The following is a 24,405-nucleotide window of genomic DNA, read 5'->3' on the forward strand; positions in this document are numbered from 1 at the left end:
CGCGCCCAAGAGGACCTCAGCACTGCAAGTAGTGCAGATGCAGCATGGAACCCGTGCCATACCCTACCCATCATGCTAGTAAACTAACAATCCGGGATAGCAACCTCACATCTGCCGAGCTACCTCGGTGGACAAAAGAGAGGGCAGCCGGATATCCGCCACAAAGCATACCTCCTTCGGCCACCACCCCCGGAATCCGAAAGGTGGCTTCCAGAGATACACCCGTCGCCCGAAAGACACCCAAAGCTACTCCGGGATACCGGAGAGGGATCGGGACATCCCCAGGCGATCCAGATTCCACGGCAAACTACGCCACCGCCAAGAACCTCAACGGAATGGGATAGACCCCGGTATCCTTTCCCCTACCTAGGAACTAGCGCGCCTGTGGGAGAAATCCCAAAGGCCAAAAAGAGGAAGGGCAAAAGGGAGGGGTGGGGAGGAGGAGGAGGAAAGGAAAAAGGGGAGGATGGGATAGGGGAGGGGAGATTGGGGGGTAATTAGGTTCGGTCTGAGGAAGAAGACCGATAGGTCTAATTCCTCAGACCAAGAGCCTCTTCACCATGCCAAGGAGCCCCCCTTGAAGAGGTATATATTATAGAGCAATAGTAATAATAAAAAAAAAAAAAAAAAAATTGTATTGTTTTTGTAAACAAGTTTTGTAAACAATATATTGATAATTATGTTTGTGTGCTTATTGTGTTGTATACAACGAGTGTATATATGTACATTGCACCTTACTTTGGTCTCACAGGCCACATTAGTTATGTGAAAAAATAAAATAGTGAGAAAAAAAAAAAAAAAAAAAAAACTTCAAGTACAAGTAAACCAAAGTTTACCAGGTGAGCGGCAGTCGCCACTGTTGCCATATGCGGCTCATTTTCTGCAAACTTCATGCCTCTATATCTGGGTAAGTACTGATGGGATTTTTTTTTTTTTTTTTTTGGACTAAAACAGCCAGAAAAATAATCTTAACATTTTCATAAGAAAAAATAATTTTTCTTTTTTCGAATATTTTGCGACACCAGGAGACACTTCAGGATTGGGCCTTTCGACAGTCAAAGGGTTAAGAATGGGCTGTGGGAATCAGTAGTAGTACAAGAAGTTATAAATATATATAATGGAGACAGACATATAGAGTGCTAAATAAATAAAATGCTGATTTACTGCTTTGATACAAGTAGACAGAAATGGCAAAAATGAGTAATAAAATAAAATTAGCTAAACAAAAATTTAACAGTATAAATAATTAGGTTCATTGCATACTGCTTTTTTTTTTTTTTTTTTTTAAGAAGAAAGCTTAAGCATAAGATTCAGTGTAATATGGTGCTTATCACTAGCATGTGAATCCTGGTGCTCTTATTTATTCAAGCTTGTAAAGCAGTTATTTTGTTACACAGCAGGACCTCTCTCACCCAAAATGATCTAGACCAACGGTGTTACAAATAAAAAAAAAAAAAAAAAAAAAAAATTCACTGTATTAGAATTTTTCAGACAGCAGTAATGAGTATAGCTAAAGAAACAGTACAGAGTCCTCACACTTGCATCACATTCACCCATTCATAGTCTCTACTAATTTTTGTCTCTCACAATCTTCTTTATCAACTGTCAGCATCACTCAGAAGAAGTGTAGTGTTTTTCTTAAGCCATTACCGTGTAATTACAATGTTTAATACAATACAGTAAAAACTAGCAAAAGCAACTCTAAAAGAAAATGTCAGTTCAAGTAAGCTGACACTTGCAACATTAGACAATGAAACTTATTCTTACTTAACATATCACAGGTGATTAACTGAGTGTAACTTAACTGGATAATTTTAATTAATACTATAAATGTATTAATTCAAGGATTATGTGGAGTAAAATAACGGTTGGATGTGAAAAGTGGGTAATAGTAAGTGTATATGCACCTGGAGATGGGAAGTACAGTGCCTGCACTCTGAAGGAGGGGTGTTAATGTTGCAGTTTAAAAACTGTAGAGTAAAGCACCCTTCTGGCAAGACAGTGATGGAGTGAATGATGGTGAAAGTTTTTCTTTTTTGGGCCACCCTGCCTTGGTGGGAATCGGCCAGTGTGATAATAAATAATAATATGCACCTGGAGAAGAGAGAAGTGTAGAGGAGAGAGAGATTTTGGGAAATGTTGAGAGAATGTGTGGGGAGTTTTGAACCAAGTGTGAGAGTAATGGTGGTTGGGGATTTCAATGCTAAAGTGGGCAAAAATGTTGTGGAGGGGGTAGTAGGTAAATTTGGGGTGCCAGGGGTAAATGAAAATGGGGAGCCTTTAATTGAGCAATGTGTAGAAAGAGGTTTAGTAATAAGTAATACATATTTTATGAAGAAGAGGATACATAAATATACAAGGCCTGATATAGCACATAATGAAAGTAGTTTGCTAGATTATGTATTGGTGGATAAAAGATTGATGGGTAGGCTCCAGGATGTACACGTTTATAGAGGGGCAACTGACATATCGTATCTTTATTTAGTTGTAGCTACAGTTAGAGTAAGAGATAGATGGGAAAAGAAGAAAATGGCAACAACAAGTAAGAGGGAGGTGAGAGTGTATAAATTAAGGGAGGAGAAAGTTCGGGTGAGATATAAGCGACTATTGGCAGAAAGGTGGACTGGTGCAAGTATGAGCAGTGGGGGGGGGGGGGGGGGGGTGAAGAGGGTTGGAATAGTTTTAAAAATGCAGTATTAGAATGTGGGGCAGAAGTTTGTGGTTATAGGAGGGTGGGTGCAGGAGGAAAGAGGAGTGATTGGTGGAATGATGAAGTAAAGGGTGTGATAAAAGAGAAAAAGTTAGCTTATGAGAGGTTTTTACAAAGCAGAAGTGTTATAAGAGGAGTATTTTTTTTTTTTTTTTCAACAAGTCGGCCGTCTCCCACCGAGGCAGGGTGACCCAAAAAAGAAAGAAAATCCCCAAAAAGAAAATACTTTCATCATCATTCAACACTTTCACCACTCACACATTATCACTGCTTTTGCAGAGGTGCTCAGAATACAACAGTTTAGAAGCATATACGTATAAAGATACACAACATATCCCTCCAAACTGCCAATATCCCAAACCCCTCCTTTAAAGTGCAGGCATTGTACTTCCCATTTCCAGGACTCAAGTCCAACTATATGAAAATAACCGGTTTCCCTGAATCCCTTCAATAAATATTACCCTGCTCACACTCCAACAGATCGTCAGGTCCCAAGTATCATTCGCCTCCATTCACTCCTATCTAACACGCTCATGCACGCTTGCTGGAAATCCAAGCCCCTAGCCCACAAAACCTCCTTTACCCCCTCTTTCCAACCCTTTCGAGGACGACCCCTACCCCTCCTTCCTTCCCCTATAGATTTATATACTTTCCATGTCATTCTACTTTGATCCATTCTCTCTAAATGACCAAACCACCTCAACAACCCCTCTTCTGCCCTCTGACTAATGCTTTTACTAACTCCACACCTTCTCCTAATTTCCACACTCCGAATTTTCTGCATAATATTTACACCACACATTGCCCTTAGACAGGACATCTCCACTGCCTCCAACCGTCTCCTCGCTGCTGCATTTACCACCCAAGCTTCACATCCATATAAGAGTGTTGGTACTTCTATACTTTCATACATTCCCTTCTTTGCCTCCATAGATAACGTTTTTTTGACTCCACATATACCTCAACGCACCACTCACCTTTTTCCCCTCATCAATTCTATGATTAACCTCATCCTTCATAAATCCATCCGCCGACATGTCAACTCCCAAGTATCTGAAAACATTCATTTCTTCCATACTACTCCTCCCCAATTTGATATCCAATTTTTCTTTATCTAAATCATTTGATACCCTCATCACCTTGCTCTTTTCTATGTTCACTTTCAACTTTCTACCTTTACACACATTCTCAAACTCATCCATTACCCTTCGCAATTTTTCTTTAGAATCTCCCATAAGCACAGTATCATCAGCAAAAAGTAACTGTGTCAATTCCCATTTTGAATTTGATTCCCCATAATTTAATCCCACCCCTCTCCCAAACACCCTAGCATTTACTTCTTTTACAACCCCATCTATAAATATATTAAACAACCATGGTGACATTACACATCCCTGTCTAAGACCTACTTTTACCGGGAAGTATTCTCCCTCTCTTCTACACACCCTAACCTGAGCCTCACTATCCTCATAAAAGCTCTTTACAGCATTTAGTAACTTACCACCTATTCCATATACTTGCAACATCTGCCACATTGCTCCTCTATCCACTCTATCATATGCCTTTTCTAAATCCATAAATGCAATAAAAACTACACATCCCCTACCCACTCTGAAGCCTCCCTGCTCATCCGCAATCCTACATTCTGTCTTACCTCTAATTCTTTCAATTATAACCCTACCGTATACTTTTCCTGGTATACTCAGTAAACTTATTCCTCTATAATTTTTACAATCTCTTTTGTCCCCCTTTCCCTTTATATAAAGGGACTATACATGCTCTCTGCCAATCCCTAGGTACCTTCCCCTCTTTCATACATTTATTAAACAAAAGTACCAACCACTCCAACACTATATCCTCCCCTGCTTTTAACATTTCTGTCATGATCCCATCAGTTCCAGCTGCTTTACCCCCTTTCATTCTACGTAATGCCTCACGTACCTCCACCACACTTACATTCTGCTCTTCTTCACTCCTAAAAGATGGTATACCTCCCTGGCCAGTGCATGAAATTACCGCCTCCCTTTCTTCCTTAACATTTAAAAGTTCCTCAAAATATTCTCTCCATCTACCTAATACCTCCCTCTCCCCATCTACTAACTCCCCTACTCTGTTTTTAACTGACAAATCCATACTTTCCCTAGGCTTTCTTAACTTGTTTAACTCACTCCAAAATTTTTTCTTATTTTCATTAAAATTTCTTGACAGTGCCTCTCCCACTCTTTCATCTGCTCTCCTTTTGCACTCTCTCACCACTCTCTTCACCTTTCTTTTACTCTCCATATACTCTGCTCTTCTTATAACACTTCTGCTTTGTAAAAACCTCTTGTAAGCTACCTTTTTCTCTTTTATCACACCCTTTACTTCATCATTCCACCAATCACTCCTCTTTCCTCCTGCCCCCACCCTCCTATAACCACAAACTTCTGCCCCACATTCTAATACTGCATTTTTAAAACTATGCCAACCCTCTTCAACCCCCCCACTACTCATCTTTGCACTAGCGCACCTTTCTGCCAATAGTCGCTTATATCCGAACTTCCTCCTCCCTTAGTTTATACACTTTCACCTCCCTCTTACTTGTTGTTGCCACCTTCCTCTTTTCCCATCTACCTCTACTCTAACTGTAGCTACAACTAAATAATGATCCGATATATCAGTTGCCCCTCTATAAACATGTACATCCTGGAGCCTACCCATCAACCTTTTATCCACCAATACATAATCTAACAAACTACTTTCATTACGTGTATATGGAGAGTAAAAGAAAGGTAAAGAGAGTGGTGAGAGAGTGCAAAAGGAGAGCAGATGATAGAGTGGGAGAGGCACTGTCAAGGAATTTTAATGAAAATAAGAAAAATTTTTGGAGTTAAACAAGTTAAGAAAGCCTAGGGAACAAATTGATTTGTCAGTTAAAAACAGAGTAGGGAAGTTAGTAGATGGGGAAAGGGAGGTTTTGGGTAGATGGCGAGAATATTTTGAGGAACTTTTAAATGTCGACGAAGAAAGGGAGGCGGTAATTTCATGCACTGGACAGGGAGGTATACCATCTTTTAGGAGTGAAGAAGAACATGATGTGAGTGTGGGGAAGGTGCGTGAGGCATTACGTAGAATGAAAGGGGGTAAAGCAGCTGGAACTGATGGGATCATGACAGAAATGTTAAAAGCAGGGAGGATATAGTGTTGGAGTGGTTGGTATTTTTGTTTAATATATGTATGAAAGAGGGGAAGGTACCTAGAGATTGGCAGAGAGCATGTATAGTCCCTTTATATAAAGGGAAGGGGGACAAAAGAGATTGTAAAAATTATAGAGGAATAAGTTTACCGAGTGGTAGTAGGTTGGTAGACAGCAACCGCCCAGGGTGGTACTACCGTCCTGCCAAGTGAGTGTAAAACAAAAGCCTGTAATTGTTTTACATGATGGTAGGATTGCTGGTGTCCTTTTTTCTGTCTCATGAACATGCAAGATTTCAGGTACGTCTTGCTACTTGTACTTGCACTTAGGTCACACTACACATACATGTACAAGCATATATATACACACCCCTCTGGGTTTTCTTCTATTTTCTTTCTAGTTCTTATTCTTGTTTATTTCCTATCTCCATGGGGAAGTGGAATAGAATTCTTCCTCCGTAAGCCATGCGTGTTGTAAGAGGCGACTAAGATGCCGGGAGCAAGGGGCTAGTAACCTCTTCTCCTGTATATATTACTAAATGTAAAAGGAGAAACTTTTGTTTTTCCTTTTGGGCCACCCCGCCTTGGTGGGATGCAGCCGGTGTGTTGAAAGAAGTTTACCGAGTATACCAGGAAAAGTGTACAATAGGGTTATAATTGAAAGAATTAGAGGTAAGACAGAATGTAGGATTGCGGATGAGCAAGGAGGTTTTGGAGTAGGTAGGGGATGTGTAGATAAAGTGTTTACATTGAAGCATATATGTGAACAGTATTTATATAAAGGTAGGAAAGTTTTTATTGCATTTATGGATTTAGAAAAGGCATATGATAGAGTGGATAGGGGAGCAATGTGGCAGATGTTGCAAGTATATGGAATATGTGGTAAGTTACTAAATGCTGTAAAGAGTTTTTATGAGGATAGTGAGGCTCAGGTTAGGGTGTGTAGAAGAGAGGGAGACTACTTCCTGGTAAAAGTAGGTCTTAGACAGGGATGTGTAATGTCACCATGGCTGTTTAATATATTTATAGATGGGGTTGTAAAGAAAGTAAATGCTAGGGTGTTCGGGAGAGGAGTGGAATTAAATTATGAGGAATCAAATAGAAAATAGGAATTGACATAGTTGCTTTTTGCTGATGATACTGTGCTTATGGGAGATTCTAAAGAAAAATTGCAAAGTTTAGTGGACGAGTTTGAGAATGTGTGTAAAGGTAGAAAGTTGAAAGTGAACATAGAAAAGAGTAAGGTGATGAGGGTAACAAATGATTTAGATGAAGAAAAATTGGATATCAAATTGGGGAGGAGGAGTATGGAAGAAGTGAATGTTTTCAGATACTTGGGAGTTGATATGTCGACGTATGGATTTATGAAGGATGAGGTTAATCATAGAACTGATGAGGGAAAAAAGGTGAATGGTGCATTGAGGTATATGTGGAGACAAATAACATTATCTATGGAGGCAAAGAAGGGAATGTATGAAAGTATAGTAGTACCAACACTCTTATATGGGTATGAAGCTTGGGTTGTGAATGCAGCAGCAAGGAGGCAGTGGAGATGTCCTGTCTAAGGGCAATGTGTGGTGTAAATATTATGCAGAAAATTTGGAGTGTGGAAATTAGGAGAAGGTGTGGAGTTAATAAAAGTATTAGTCAGAGGGCTGAAGAGGGGTTGTTGAAGTGGTTTGGTCATTTAGAGAGAATGGATCAAAGTAGAATGACATGGAGAGCATTTAAATCTGTAGGGGAAGGAAGGCAGGGTAGGGGTCATCCTCGAAAAGGTTGGAAGGAAGGGGTAAAGGAGGTTTTGTGGGCGAGGGGCTTGGACTTTCAGCAGGCGTGCCTGAGCGTGTTCAATAGGAGTGAATGGAGACGAATGGTATTTGGGACCTGACGATCTGTTGGAGTGTGAGCAGGGTAATATTTAGTGAAGGGACTCAGGGAAACCGGTTATTTTTATATAGCCGGACTTGAGTCCTGGAAATGGGAAGTACAGTGCCTGCACTCTAAAGGAGGGGTTCGGGATATTGGCAGTTTAGAGGGATGTGTTGTGTATCTTTATATGTATATGCTTCTAAGCTGTTGTGTTCTGATCACCTCTGCAAAAACAGTGATTATGTATGAGTGAGGTGAAAGAGTTTAATGATGATCAAAGTATTTTCTTTTTGGGGATTTTCTTTCTTTTTGGGTCACCCTGCCTCAGTGGGAGACGGCCGACTTGTTAAAAAAAAAAAAAAAGTAACTTAGCTCAAAGAGGCCGTACTGCATAAAACAAGAATCAACTAAATTTTCTTGCTGAAAATAAGCTACCTCAGGTAATAATATAGAAGACAAAAGCACAAAGCATACATAACAGTAACAAGTAAGGAGTACTTTATCAATACCTTTCAAGGAATGCATCTTAAATTACAATAATCTCCCAAAGTTATCAATCACTGGATAATTGATGACCTACTGTAGTACCTGGGACAAAAAAGGAAAGTTTTCCAAGTTCTTCACAATTAGTGAACCTGGTTTTATTGGTCTGACATGTAGGAACCCATAACTAACAAATGAGACACAATGAGCTCATTCTCTTGACTTTAAATATTCAACAAAAAATTTGTTGCCAGATGCATTCCTTATAAGACAATCTACAGCAAGATAATCTAAATTAATTAGACAAGCTACTTTAAGATAACACAGATTAATAACACAATCTACACAATTAAGACAATCAATATTGTTTATTAGCTACACATGCATAAATGCAAATACTAAATCTTGAATAAATATGACAATGTATTTACTTTCATCTACATAGTCTCTGCAATGTGTGAGAGGTTTTCCCATGCACATAGTTAACCTATATATAATGACACCAATAATTAAGTACTGTACATAGTATAAATACAGAATGCATTAAGTATGGTTTGTGTCTGAGCTAGAATGATGGCACTTGGTCATCTTATGTAATAATACTTGGTAATAATTATCTTAAAATGCCATAAAACTTCAATCATTTTTCCTTAAAGGACACTACAATGAATATTTTATTTCAAAATTTAAAACAAGCATAGGTGTACTTGAAAATTAAAAATGAATCCATGTACCATCACTCCCAACTAAGGCAGATTGTATTCCCTCACTTTTGACTATGTGGGTCCTCCTCCTCATCGAAAGGATTAGAAGCATCCTGAGACTCCTGTGGATCGCTGGGGTGTGGGGGAGAGAGGGTGGCTTATTATCAAGGGACAAGGCATAAAGAATATGTAGCTTAAACAATACAAGTGACCAGCTCCCATCAGGTGTGAACAAGGGCTTTTAATATTTATTTGCAAACATGGAATATGGTACAATATTACAAAATAAAATATTCTATCATAATGATTATTACATTAATTTCAATGTCACTACATAACTGCCGAATTAAGAGCTCAATGATGACTGATTATGTTGTGTACTGTACCATGATTACAATTCCAGTTCAAGATAAGCAGTAACTTGTAGCCCATGTTCAACCAAAAGCGACAGAAATTTATCCCTTAATTACTGCAATACATACTACTGCTAGATGAATAACATCTAGAAGCTATTATTTACAGTGTCTAAGAAGTACTTCTGCCATAGGGGAAGGGGATAACCGTAAAATACCAAACACTTTAGGCTTCTTGCAGAATGCTATACAATAAACAAAACTTTAGAATCATCAAAGAGTTGTATACAACAGACATGGCTTTATGAATCATCAGAGAATTGTATACAAGAGACAAGGCATTTATGGTCACCAGAGAATTATATACAAGGCTTTAGGGTCATCAGAAAATTCTATACAATAAAGAAGTCTTCAGGTTCATTGGGGATTTCTGTGCCTTACACAAAAAATGTGAGATTATTATTTATAACAGGAATGATGCGAGTACATTTCTCCCTAATAAATTTTTACTTATATGCAATACACAATTGTAATTTAATTAACCTTGATCTGTTCTTTTTCTTCTGAAAATAATAAAAAACAAATTGGCCTAATAAGAAAGGTATACAGTAAACCATCGATATAATGGATCTCAATGCAACAGGCTTTTAAAATTATGGGCAAAAGACACTGGGTAAATTGTACTTCAACATCCTTTATTTTCAATGTCTATTCTAATATATCTGTAAATTGTGTGTGCAGTACTCTATCAGATATACAGAGTACTTTACTCTTGGTTTTGCTATTTTTAACATTATTCTGATGTGACAGAAGCTCAGATGCTTCCCCCTATTATTTCATCACAGAGAGGGTTTAATGTAGTTTTTATGAGAGAACGTCTGAGTAATACAAGTTTATCATCTTTGGTTATAATAGATCAACAACAAATTGCAGTTGATAAGCCTTTTTAATCTTATCTATTACATTACTTTTTCATTCATGTCAAGTGTAATTGCACTAATATGCACCATTATTATTTTTATTATTCCATACATAAGGGAGCATTAAACCTGTAAGGATTGTATAGCACCAGAGGAATGGGAGGCAATCAGATTCAATCCAAAGGCAAGGAGGGTACTTCCAATTCTTTGGATCAAGAGCCTATCACCAGCATCAAGGCACCTAAGGGGGATTCTCTATACAAACTAATTTTTAAGTGCTTTAGCTCTGATGTAATTTTGCGCATACTTCAGGTCCACAACCCTTTATATCCGAAATTCTGAAATTGGAAAAGTTCTGAAAACTGAAGGTTTTTCGTGGAGTGTCAGTCATCTCAGCGCTGGGTCATGCCATCATGTGGCGGAGTTGAGAATCATTCTGAACTTCAAAAAATTCTGAAATTCGAAACAATACTGGCCCCAAGGGTTTCGGATAAAGGAATGTGGACCTGTATAACCATTAATTTTTCTTAATATTTTTTCCTTCATTGAATAACTATTCTACCAAGGTAATCTCGCATTATAGAAAATATTATCTTTAATTAATGTAAGAAAATTTGGCTGTTAGACAATTTTTGGAGAATAATCTAAACACTAGTAGTGGACATTATAAGCAGATGCTTATCACCCCATTTCTCTATTAACAAAATATATAAACAATAGTGTAATTCTTGCTCTTTTTTTTCAGCTTACTGACTGGGGTCATAACATTTATTTTGTTAATTCTGACTGACATAGTATTAAGTTCAGCTTAAACTTTGTTTTCTATGTAATGTGTCTAACAATTAACATACTATATATGGTTTGTAGTAATACCCATTCACCCATTACTACAAAAAACAAATTAAGGGCATACATAATCCCTAGGCTGAGCAAGTACCATTAAGTACAGTAATGGAACAAACATACGTCAGTGTCATTTTTACCCATTTTGCAACTGCAGGCTCTTTAACCCTTGAACTGTCCAAACGTAGATCTATGTTCATGTGCGTAGCGCTCTGACCTTGATTTCCCCATTTGAAAGCATGTAAAAAAAAAATGTAGATCTACGTTCGGAGCCCCCCCGCACATGGACGTAGATCTACATTTGGACAGTTTAAGGGTTAAATAATACATTTGAGCAGAACATACCTTCAGGGAAGAAGGAGGAAGAGAAGGGGACATACCAAGAACATGCAGTTATATTCAACCTTTTATATCAGGCAAATGACTGTATCCAATTTAAATTTTAGTTAAGCATGAATATGCCATTAGCTACATGGAAGCACTCTAAAGTACTATGGCTAGTCCATTGTACACACTTAACATTTGTTTTGAATTAATGTTAAATAAATGCCATTTGTTGAGATTCAATATTGTGCAAGTTAAACTATCACCTGTCACTACAACAAAAACACATCATTGCAACTCTTCACAAAGATTCTTAATGAATATAGCTATATGCCCCTGGAGACAGTACCTTTCTGTGTGCAGTTGATACAATAGATCATTTATGAAGCACAAAAGGCATACCTGATAGCTGAATGTCTATTGTTCTCAGATTTTGAGGTGGCTGAGGTGTGGTTGGAAGGTCCTTTAACAGAGGTTAGTGTAACATCTCCTCCACCACTTACAGCTCCTTTAGGCGCTTTCTTACTAATGCGGTGAAGGTCAGGTGTGTATTCCTGTGTAGCAAGTATAAAATTAATACATAAAAGATGGAGGCTTTACAAGTATAGTTTTTTTTTTTTTTGTACAGTAACAAAATCAGAAAAAAATGCAATATACAGTTATTATAATCTTTCTTAATACAGTAATTAAATTATATATGACAATCTAATTTCTCAACACAAAATTAACATCTTAATGTCTATGTATACACACAATTTTGTGCCTTTTTAAGTTATTTAATAAATTTGTTTTAATTAAAAAATTTCACCTGACTCATAGCTAACTTGAGCTTAAAAGTTACAGAAAGGCAGTATAAGATATTAAGAAAAGGCAACATTTTTGAATAACTAGGAAATATTCAGTTATTAATATTAAAGTCTGATCACTGTACAACATGCTTATCATTTTTAAAATGTGTAAGTATTTTATATACTGTTAAATACACAATTATATATTTATATATTTTTTACCTCAACAGTCATCTCCCACCCAAAAAAAAAATGGTGGCCCAAAGAAGGAAACACATCTACCATCACTCATTCAATTACTGTCTTGTTAGAAATGAGTTGATATCACAATTCAGATTACCATTCAACTGCAACATGTTCACCCCTCCTGCTGAGTGCAGGCACTGTACTTCCCACCTCCAGGACTAAGTCTGGCTAACCTTTTTTCCTAAATCCCTTCATAAATGTTACCTTGCTCACACACTGACAGCACGTCAAGTCAAACAAACCACTTGTCTCCATTCACTGGCCAAATGCCCTCAGACAAGTCTGATGGATGTTCAAGGCCATAACACTCAAAACCACTTTTGCCCTTCCCTCCAACTCTTCCCTGCTTCCTTCCACCCCTATTAGTCATCCTATTCTGCTCCATCCTCTTTAAGTACCCAAACCACTTCCAAAATCCCTTCTTAGCCATCTGAATTATACTTTGGGAACTCTACAACATCTTCCAGTCTTTTTGTCCTGTATTCTCTGCATAATATTCACATCACACATCGCCCTCATGCACGACATCTCCACTGCCTCCAGTACTTTGAAAATCACTTTCAGTTTGGTTATACATATTTTCCTTCATTAAAGGTACCAAATATAAAAAAACAGGACATCAATACAAGTCTAGAAATTAAAAAAGTCAGTTCATTCCAACTCCAAGAACTGAAAAGTTTGCCAAAAAAAATAAATTATGAAGTACTAAAATCTTCTGGAAAAGTCATGCGCACAAGCTACCAGACTACAGTACCACCAGCACTACAGTACCACCAGCACTACAGTACCACCAGCACTACAGTACCACCAGCACTACAGTACTACAAGCACGACAGTACTTCTCTTGCCACCAAAACATGTTTTAGTTTGGCCAGCATTAAAATAGCCTTACCTTGGGAGATGAAGCCATACTATGACATGTGTAACCATTAATGCTATCACAAAATATACAGTTACTAATAATTTTGTTATATAATTTAATACAATATATGCACAAATATAATTATTTAAAACACAAATTTTTTAAAATATTGTATTAAGCATATTTATGCTGTCATTATTCCTTAAAAATATTAAAACTGGCAACACTAGTTTGAAGAGGAAACAGCCATCACATGAAGACAATACATTTACAATACAGGGTATTTGTGTGCCTTGTATTTATAATAATTATTGTTGTAATATTACCATTAAGAAAATCCAATTAGAGAACTTCAATTATATAATTAATGGGTTATCTAAAGTATTCATAATTTCTAACTTATTAATTATAGAACCAAATAAGCAAGATATAATATACAAATAGATATTAAATTTTTTCAAGAATGGTATCTGAAATTTTATTCTTTGACTCCGTTTATTGTATTTGCAAATCAATAATTTCAAATAAAAATGTTCTCTATTGAGATTTAATTTTAATATGTTTACCTTTCTTACTAAAAAGAGGAATAAACTACTGTCTATATTACTTTATATTTATTTTTTAAACCAGCACCAAGTTACTAACAAGCAGCAGCAGCAGCAAATAAAGCAAGCACTCACCCAATGATGACCCCTAATTAATAGTAACACTAACATCTAGTGAAGTCAAAGATAACACAAATGACTAGTGAAGTCAATGATAACACTAACAACTAGTACAGTAATAGCTACAGAATGTGTAAGAAGACTGTCAATCCTGTTAAGTACGTCAAGCAAAATGTCAAGCCTCTTTATATTAGCATACTGATATATATTTTTTTAACACATTGGCAGTCTCCCACCAAGGCAGGGTGACCCAAAAAAGAAGAAACCAAAGTTTTTCTTCATTAACATTTAGTAATTTATACAGAAGGGGTTACTAGCCTCTTCCCCCCAGTATTTTAGTCACCTCTTACAACATGTATGGCTCACAGAGGAACGATTCTTTTCTACCTCCCCATGGAGATGAAAGGAAATAAGAACTAGAACTATTAAGAAAATCAAAGAAAACTCAGATGGGTGTGTATACATATACTTGTACGTGCATGTGCATAAGTGTAAGTAGCAAGATATACCTGTTATCTTGCATGTTTATGAAACAGAAAGAAAAGACACGAGCAATCCCATGAAAATTTTATTTTAGTGAATTTGTAAATTGTTCAATAAGTAGGCTGCAAGCCATCTACTGCCTTGCAGAAAGCTGAAGAGGAATAATGTACAGGAGAATATACAACAAAGAATATGCAGCAGTGGTTTAAATGCTCTAATAAGTTGACTGACCTGACACACCACTATATAACAAATGTAGTGTAGATTAGTATTATTATTATATTCATGAGAAAGTGCTAAACCTTTAGGGGTCAAACAGAAGTTGAGAAAGGGGAGGTAATCAGGTCTGATCCAAGGAAATAAAGGTTAGAGCTGAGTCCTTGGATCAAGAGCCCTTCACACGAGCATCATTAAGGCACCTTCCTCAAAGGGACATGTATGTATAACTGGAGGAAATAAGTGTGTTATGACAAAAAATAATATAGTAGTTATTTGGTATTTTGTCTGCCCACTTCTGGCCCTAAAACACACAAATATAGCTGAAAGATGAATTTATATGTCTTTGAAGTTTTTAAAATATTCACTTGTGGTGAGAGAGGATGGGAGGCAGTCAAAAAAGTATGGGGTAAATTTAATAATGAAGTGTTAGAGTGCACAACATGATGGGTACAGGAGGGTGAAAGTGTGGGAAAAGAGGAACAATAAAGAGGCTAGTAAGTAAAAGGTTGGCATACGAGAGGTTTTTACAAAGATGTGATATACGGAGGGTAAAGTATATGACAAGTGAGAGAGGAGTTAAAAAGAGTGGTGAACACATGCAAAAGGATAGCCAGTCAGAGAGTGGGCAAGACTTTATCAACAGGTTTAGCAGAGAATAAGTGTGTGTTTTGGAGGGAGATTAAGGGGGTTAAGAAAGTCTAGGAAAAAATGGATTCAAGAGTTAAAAACAAAAGGAGGGAGATCTTAGTCGGGAAGATGGAGGAGGAATTGCTAAATGATGATGATTATGAAAGGGAGGCAGTCATTTCATTCATTGGGCAGGGAGGTATAAAACCTTGTAAGAGTAAGGAAGAACAAGATGAAATGTGGGGAAAAGTACGAGAGGTAAGGAGTAGAATGAAAGGAAGTAAAGCAACTCAGATAGATGAGATTAAGACAGAAATCTTAAAAGCAGGTGGGAGTATAATTTTGGAATTATTGGTGTATTTGTTCATCATATGCATGAAAAATGAAAAGGTAACTAAAGCTTTGCAGGAAGCATACATATTTCCTTTGTATAAAGGAAAAATGGGCAAGAGAGGGTGCAGGAATTATCCGGATAAAAGCCTGTTCTGCATACCAGGTATATAGCAGAATTATTAATGAAAGAGATGAAGATAATAAGAGAGAACCAGGAGGATTTATGAAGAGTAGGGGATGTACAGACTAAGTGTTTATACAGAAGCATGTGGGTGAACAGTACTGTGCTTTGATAAAGGTAAGAAACTTTGTTTCATTCCTGGATTTAGAAAAGACATGATTGGGTGGAAAAGAATGCAATGTGACAAATGCTGCAAATGTACTGAATAGATAGTAGCCTACTGAGAGTAGTCAAGAGCTTTTTCTGCAGATAGCAAGGCTCAGGGTAGGGTATGTATTAGAGAGGGATTATTTTTCCATTAAAAGTAGGTTAGTGGGACTTGTCAATGGTCCAAGCCAGACCAAAACATCATTAGCTTCTTTCTCCTACGTGTGGGTTATTTGTGTAAAAGTAGGCCTTAGACAGGGATGTGTGATGTCACCATGGTTGTTTAACATATTTATAGATGAGGCTGGAAAAGAAGCCAGTGCTATAAGATGTTGGGAAGAAGTGAAGGATTAAAAATAATGATTTAGATACAAGGTGGAAGTTCTCACAGTTGCTGTTTATTGATAACACAGTTCTTGTAGGAGAGTCTGAAGAGAAGTTACAATAGTTGGTGTAGGAATTTGGGTGGGTATGTAAAAGGAAATTAAAATGCGAGAGTAAGGTGATCAAAATAAAAAATTAGACAATGAAAGGCTGGGTATAACAGTGGAGAGAAAGGGTATGAAAAAAGTAAATGAGTTCTGATACTTGGAAGCAGACTTGTCAAAGGAAAGTTCTATGAAAAATAAGGTACTAATAGAACAGAAGAGGGGAAAAAAGGTTGGTGGTGAAATGAGGCATCATTGTCCATGGAGGCAAAAAAAAGAACTGTACCAGAGTATAGTAGCACCAATACTGTTACACAGGTGTAAATCATGGGTTTTAAATGTTGCAGATAGGAGAAGGCTGGAGGCACTGGAGATGTTGAGATTGAAGATGATGTGTGGTGTAAATATTATGCAAAGTATTCAAGGCATAGATATTAGGTGTGGGATTACTGAAAGTCTAATTCAGAAGACTTAGGAGTTACTGAGGTGGTTTGGGCAGTCAGAGAGGATGGAGCAAAATAGGATGATTAAAAGAGTATATAAATTTAGGATACAGAGGTAAGGTCATCCCAGGAAAGATTGAAGGAAGAGGGTAGAGGAGGGCTTGAATACCCAACAGACTTGGGCAAGTATATTAGATCGGAGTATAGGAAAGTGTTTTTTTGTGACCTGACATACTGTTAGAGAGTGAGCAAGGTAACATTTATGAATGGATTCAGGTAAACTGGTTAGCTGGACTTGTGTCCTGGAGATGGCAAGTACAGTGTCTGCACTCTTTAAGGAGCTGTGGGAATGAAGTTTGGAGATTCGTCTGATCTGTGATGGAAGCACACTTCTGGCAAAACAGTGATTGAATGACTGACAATGAATGGTGCTTTTTTTTTTTTTTTTTTTTTTTTTTTTTTACTCGGCCCACCTCGGTGCGAGACATTCAGTGTTAGAACAAAAAATCATACTGAATACAAAAAAAAACCCCATGAAGTCCACATTCTGGAACAAATTCTATGCTAAAGAAAAAATGATAAGTTGCTTTTCTAAGCATATTAATCTTGAAGCAATTTTGCAGTCATCAACACAGCATATAACTGAAGATTCAAAATATCTATACACTCAACATATTATTTTTCTCTCACACTTAATTATAATGACAATTGTAAATTGATTTTCTAGTAGTATCTAGCATGTGATTGTCTGAAGTGTATTAGGATATATATCTGAGCTGCTGAGCCGAGTGCTCAATTGCTGAGTTCAGTGCTCAATTGAAAGTCATAAAAGGATGATGTACTATGCTCAGTCTGTGGAGGAAGAAAAAATATCTAAAACACAGCATTCAATGCTACAAAAGAATATTACAAAACAAAAGCAATAAAACACTGATTTGTGAACATTTACAAATAACCTACACATTGGAAAGGAAATAGTGGAGAACATTTGATCCTCCTCCAACATTACTAAGTCACCTGATCCTCCTCCAACATTACTAAGTCACCTGATTCTCCTCCAACATTACTAAGTCACCTGATTCTCCTCCAACACTACTAAATCACTTGATCCTCCTCCAACATTACTAAGTCACTTGATCCTCCTCCAACATTACTAAGTCACCTGATTCTCCTCCAACACTACTAAATCACTTGATCCTCCTCCAACATTACTGTCACTTGATCCTCCTCCAACATTACTAAGTCACTTGATCCTCCTCCAACATTACTAAGTCACCTGATTCTCCTCCAACATTACTAAGTCACTTGATCCTCCTCCAACATTACCAAGTCACTTGATCCTCCTCCAACATTACTAAGTCACTTGATCTTTCTCCAACATTACTAAGTCACTTGATCCTCCTCCAGCATTACTAAGTCACTTGATCCTCCTCCAACATTACTAAGTCACCTGATCCTCCTCCAACATTACTAAGTCACACCTGAGTAAGAAACTTGGAAAGAAAGCCAGAAGACCAGTCAGGTGAAGTGGTCAAGAAAATGTCAGACAGAACAGGTAACAAAAACACCTGAAAACAGGTCAGGAGAATACCAGTACAGTGGTACCCCGAGTTTCGAACAGCTCCCAACTCGACCAATTATGTAAGAGTATTATTGTAGGTACTTTTTAAGTGTATTTTTGGGGTCTGAAACAGACTAATCTAATTTACATTATTCCTTATGGGAACAAATTCGTTCAGTAACGGCACTCAAACAGTCTTCTGGAACGAAGAAAGTTCGAAACTTGTGGTACCACTGTAACAAGTTTACTGACCTGTCTTGTAACCTCCTCCTCACCTGACCTGTCTTGTAACTTCCTCCTCACCTGACCTGTCTTGTAACTTCCTCCTCACTGACCTGTCTTGTAACTTCCTCCTCACTGACCTGTCTTGTAACTTCCTCCTCACCTCTTCACCTGACCTGTTTTGTAACTTTCTCATCTCTTCACCTAACACATGTATTGATTTTCTCCTAATTTTCTGGCTCATTTGATGTTTTCTCTGCAAAGTGTGGGGTTTTTTACAACTCGTTCCAGCCACAGTACTGTCACTGTCATTCTCCAATATTTCCGTGCATTATAAATAACATTCTCACAAAAAAAAAAAAGTGTGTTAAGTATTACTATGAATGAAATCAGTACAAATCCTTAATTTGTCATCTTTTTTTGATCAATATTCTTTGTTGATTATCTTTAAACAAGAGTGGGGTATATGCCATTTATTATAATCCATTGCATGCTATAAACAAGGTGAACATTAAAATGGTATAAAATACCGACAGGTTGTTAGGTAAGACACATATGCAACAGTTAGGTATCTTTATTATGAAACGTTTTGCCTACACAGTAGGCTTCTTCAGTCAAGTACAGAAAAGTTGATAGAAGCAGAAGATACTTGAAGACGATGTAATCAGTCCATCACCCTTAAAGTTTTGAGGTGGTCAGTCCCTCAGTCTGGAGAAGAGCATTGTTCCATAGTATGAAACAATATGGAGAAGAAGTGACAGGATGGAGCTTTTTATAGCGCCAAGAGGTGAGACGTAGGCCACTAGGAGAGGTAAGAACTCAGATGTTGACAGGTCAGGTCCCTCTCAAATCCAGCCCCTCTCACTAGTGGAAGTTGTCGAAGTTGATTGCAGGTCTGTACCAAGATACCCTTGTGTTGCAGTATCTTCTGCTTCTATCAACTTTTCTGTACTTGACTGAAGAAGCCTACTGTGTAGGCGAAACGTTTCATAATAAAGATACCTAACTGTTGCATATGTGTCTTACCTAACAACCTGTCGGTATTTTATACCATTTTAATGTTCAATCTGTCAGACACTGCAACACAAGGGTATCTTGGTACAGACCTGCAATCAACTTCAACAACTTCCACTAGTGAGAGGGGCTGGATTTGAGAGGGACCTGACCTCTCAACATCTGAGTTCTTACCTCTCCTAGTGGCCTACGTCTCACCTCTTGGCGCTATAAAAAGCTCCATCCTGTCACTTCTTTTCCATATTGTTTCATACTATGGAACAATGCTCTTCTCCAGACTGAGGGACTGACCACCTCAAAACTTTAAGGGTGATGGACTGATTACATCGTCTTCAAGTATCTTCTGCTTCTATCAACTTTTCTGTACTTGACTGAAGAAGCCTACTGTGTAGGCGAAACGTTTCATAATAAAGATACCTAACTGTTGCATATGTGTCTTACCTAACAACTATAAACAAGGTGTTGCCATATGATTTTAGCATTAAGTTTCATGTATTTTACGACTGACACAAGTTTCAGGAAAAATCAGTCGACAAAAGATGATTGCTATGGCGACTCTGTTTTCAGAAAACACATACTACCACAACAGTGTATGCCCTTAACTAATTATTATTTTCATTAACTATATTGGCCACCTCTCACCAAATAGGGTAACCCCCCAAAAAAGACACACATTTACTATCATTCATCCAACAGCTGTCTTGCCAGAAGTGCACATACATCATAATTCAACTTACTCTATGAATTGTAGCATCGCCAATCCTCCTTCATATTTCTGCAAAAACCTAATAACTTTCTTGGGTAACATGTACAGTAGGACCCCACTTATAAGGCAGGTTAAGTTCCAAGCTACCACTACAGCAGAATGCCATTTATTTCCACTTATAAATGGATACAAATGTCAGATAAGTTTACACTAACATATATTAACCCTTTGAAGGTCTGTCCTGTAGTTCTACAGCTTTGAAGCCAGGGTCCAAGCCGTAGTTCTATGCCATGAGCTCAGCTCACTCAGGTAAGCTGTGAATGGTAAATTTGGGCCTAGATGTAAGAGAATACATCTATGTGGTTAGTGTGCACCACATAAAACAAATCCTGCAGCACACAGTGCATAATGAGAGAAAAACAACTGCGACTGTAATTTTGGATTAAAACAGTGACTTTGCGGTGTTTTTTGTATGTTTTTTACAGTTCTATTAGTGAATTCTGGGTCTCATTTGATAGAATGAAAGATATATCACTGAAAATGGCTTGAAATTGAGCTCAACTTAGTGTCTAATACAAGTCAGCTGGTGGGTCTAATATACGTTCACAAATGTGCTGATATTATTCACACAGTTATTACAATATTGCATAACAATAAATCTTCTATTTATTGGTGCGGATAAAAATTCATAATGTGCATAAAAAATAAAAATGGAATTAATTTGTAAAGCTTGAAAACATGACTAATGAGCAGAGGAAATGTTAGTTTCGTACCAGGAATGCCTGTATTGTTTATTCTGGACCTTATTTTGAAATTGGAATCCAGTGGTACATCGAGATACAAACAGCTCAAAATTTGAACAATTATGTAAGTGTATTTATGTAAGTGCTTTTGTATGTGTATTTTTTGGGGGTCTGAAACGGATTAATCTAATTTATATTACTCCTTATGGGAACAAATTCATTTGGTATCAACACTTGGCCAGCCTTCTGGAACGAAATAAATTCATATCCCGAGGTACCACTGTATTTTAAACTTTGTGTTAAATTGACCAAATTACCAATTTCCAATCACTTTATTGGGTAGTTGAAACAGCTGACTGGGTGATTTCTTGTACTCAATCGATAAAATAGAAGTAATACTAGAGAAATAGCTAAGAATTTGGTTGACTAGAATAATGTAATTGGCGTAAAATGGGAGTTAAAGTCAGCAAAATTGCCGATGCGTAAATATCGCCGAAGCAGCGAAATTCGAGAGAGAGTAATTTCAATTTTTCATCAAATTTTGTACTTTTTGTTTTATTACCTTCAGAAAAAACTATTATTTCATAAGAAAAAAAAATGTTTTTTTTAAATTCTTGGACCCTGGCTGTCACTCTGAGATTTCTTTCTTTCTTTCTTTGTTGGGTTTATCAGGGCCACTGACAGCAGAAGCTGTATCAAGCCCGGTTTCTCGATGGCCCGAGTAAAAATTGTTGCCCAAGGCTGGGCGATACAAGAAAAGGAACAAAAGTTCCTTAACCCCTCGATCGCACGTGCAAAGAAAATGATAGGATGGATAATGAGAACTTTCAAAATGAGAGATGCCAAGCCAATGATGATCCTTTTCAAATCACTTGTTCTCTCTAGGCTGGAATACTGCTGTACATTAACATCTCCATTCAAAGCAGGTGAAATCGCAGATCTAGAGTGTACAGAGATCCTTTACTGCACGTATAAGTTCTGTCAAGCACCTTAACTACTGGGAACGCTTGGAAGCACTTGACTTGTACTCGTTGGAATGCAGGAGGAAGATATATATCATAATCTACACTTGGAAAATCTTGGAAGGAATGGTCCCAAATCTGCACACAGAAATCACTCCCTACGAAAGTAAAAGACTGGGCAGGCGATGCAAAATGCCCCCAATAAAAAGTAGGGGTGCCATTGGTACACTAAGGGAAAACACCATAAGTGTCCGGGGCCCAAAACTGTTCAACAGCCTCCCATCAAGCATTAGGGGAATTGCCAATAAGCCCCTGGCTGCCTTCAAAAGAGAGCTGGACAGATACCTAAAGTCAGTGCCAGATCAGCCGGGCTGTGGCTCGTACGTTGGACTGCGTGCGGCCAGCAGTAACAGCCTAGTTGATCAGGCCCTGATCCATCGGGAGGCCTGGTCATGGACCGGGTCGCGGGGGCATTGATCCCCGGAATAACCTCCAGGTAACCAGGTAACCCCTTAACTGTTGCAACCCCAAACCCTCAAGGGGTCAATTGGTGTCATAAAATTTAAAAAAAAAAAAAAAAATCTTATGAAATGATAGAGAATCTTTTCTCGATTGTAATGACACCAAAAGAACGAAATTTGATGGAAAACTGATGGAATTATGCTCTCGTGAAGTTAACAACCTCGGCAACATTTACGAATTGACGATTTCACCCACTTTAAGCCCTATTTTCGGCTAATTCCATTGTTCCATCGACCAAACTCATAGCTATTTCTTTAGAACTCCATTTTTTCTATTGATTGAGTACAAGAAACTGCCCATTTACCGATTTCAAGTACCCAATAATGTGGTCAGAAATTTGCAATTTGGCCAATTTCATGAAAATTAAAAAATATGACAATTTCAAAATAGGGTCCAGAATGAACAATGCAGACATTCCTGGCTCTAAAATAACATTTTCTTTGTTCATCATTCACATTTCCAGGCCCCTCTGATATTACTCTTGCTTTCTATTTTGAATTTTTATTCAAACAAAAAATAGAAGATTTACTGTTATGCAGACTACTGCAATATTGTAATAATTGTATAAATAATGTCAACCCATTCATGACTGCATATTAGAATGGCTACTTGGACATTTATTGGAAAATGACATCATCTGTTTACTTTTGAACATCGGCAAAAATCAAACATTTCCCCCACTTTGAGTTCAATTTCAAGGTTCTTTTCATAGTAAAACCAATCAAAATCACCAATTTTTATAATATGCTTTCCATTCTATCAAATGAGACCAAGAAAACGAGAATACAACCATAAATACTATATGAAAATAGACCACAAAGTCGGCATTTTAATTAAAAAAAAAACGGTCAGCGTTTTTTTTCTCATTATGCACTGCGTGCTGCAGGATTTTTTTTATATGGTGAACACTGACCACACAGACCCATTCTCTCACATGTGGGCCTACCAGCTTTCTCCTGCTTGATTTGAAGCCGCTAGAATTTACGAGTATATATACACGTCAAAAACGGTGGCTCGTAAGACGTATATATACGACCAAAACAGTCAAAGGGTTAATAGAGAGAGATAGAAACTTAAAGTTTCCAATTAGATCCGGTGGACCCCCTTGCCAAGCCCCCAACAGAGAGGGACGCCCACACTCCCTCCTGAGTTCAGTAACCGGCTTCCCACCAAAGACCGATAAAGAATTTTCCACAGAGTGGATAAAAATGGAGCTGGCTAAAAGTAAAACAGTGTACAGGTGCCCCTCCTGTAGAGTGCCCCACAGGCAAAACAGATGAGAACAAGCGTCCCAGGGAGAACGGGAAATTTGTCACCGATACTCAGGCAATAGAGAGACGTCCACACCCGATGAAGCTGGCGCAGAAGTCACTCTGAGATTTAGTCTCTGTACGCTCAAAGGGGTAAGTTAGCAATAGAATTAGGCATTCAAAAACAATAAAAAGTAAAATATACCCACACAGTACACTCATTACTTACCTTAAAATGTTTGAAGTCTTAATGTAAGGTGAGAGGTGAGTAGTATTTAATGTTTAAAGTCAGGTGTGGTGGGTATGGTAGCCCACCTGGCTACCACACCTACACATAATACAGTGGACCCTCAGTTAACAATTTTAATCCATTCCAGAGAGCTTGTCCTTAACCGATTTTATTGTTATCCGATTTAATTTTCCCCATAAGAAATAATGGAAATCCAATTAATCCGTTCCAGACACCCAAAAGTATTAAAAAAAAAAAATTTCACATGAAATATACATTTTCCTGCACAGAAAACAACGAGACATGAAGAATAAATACAATAATAATTCATAAAATGACACTTGCCTTTATTGAAGACTTATTGATGAGTGATGAGACGGGAGGAGGGGAGATG

The 24,405-nt window shown here is 37.6% G+C and overlaps 1 protein-coding gene across 9 annotated transcripts in view; it reads right to left on the reverse strand.

Moving 5' to 3' along the window:
* Synd (protein kinase C and casein kinase substrate in neurons protein Synd) overlaps nucleotides 1-24,405 on the reverse strand; it is a 798,660-nt gene that overhangs the window by 53,216 nt on the left and 721,039 nt on the right. For 7 of the 9 annotated variants that reach the window (XM_070088932.1, XM_070088933.1, XM_070088931.1 and 4 more), the window contains 2 exons: nucleotides 11,783-11,934; nucleotides 9,007-9,072 (listed from right to left, as the gene is read on the reverse strand). In XM_070088932.1, coding sequence (XP_069945033.1) covers nucleotides 9,007-9,072; nucleotides 11,783-11,934 — 218 coding nt within the window. The remainder of the gene's footprint in view (nucleotides 1-9,006; nucleotides 9,073-11,782; nucleotides 11,935-24,405) is intronic. The other 2 variants (XM_070088937.1, XM_070088938.1) reach the window with 1 other exon arrangement.

This window comes from Cherax quadricarinatus, chromosome 26, assembly GCF_038502225.1.
Source record: "Cherax quadricarinatus isolate ZL_2023a chromosome 26, ASM3850222v1, whole genome shotgun sequence".
Classification (NCBI taxonomy): Eukaryota; Metazoa; Arthropoda; class Malacostraca; order Decapoda; family Parastacidae; genus Cherax; species Cherax quadricarinatus.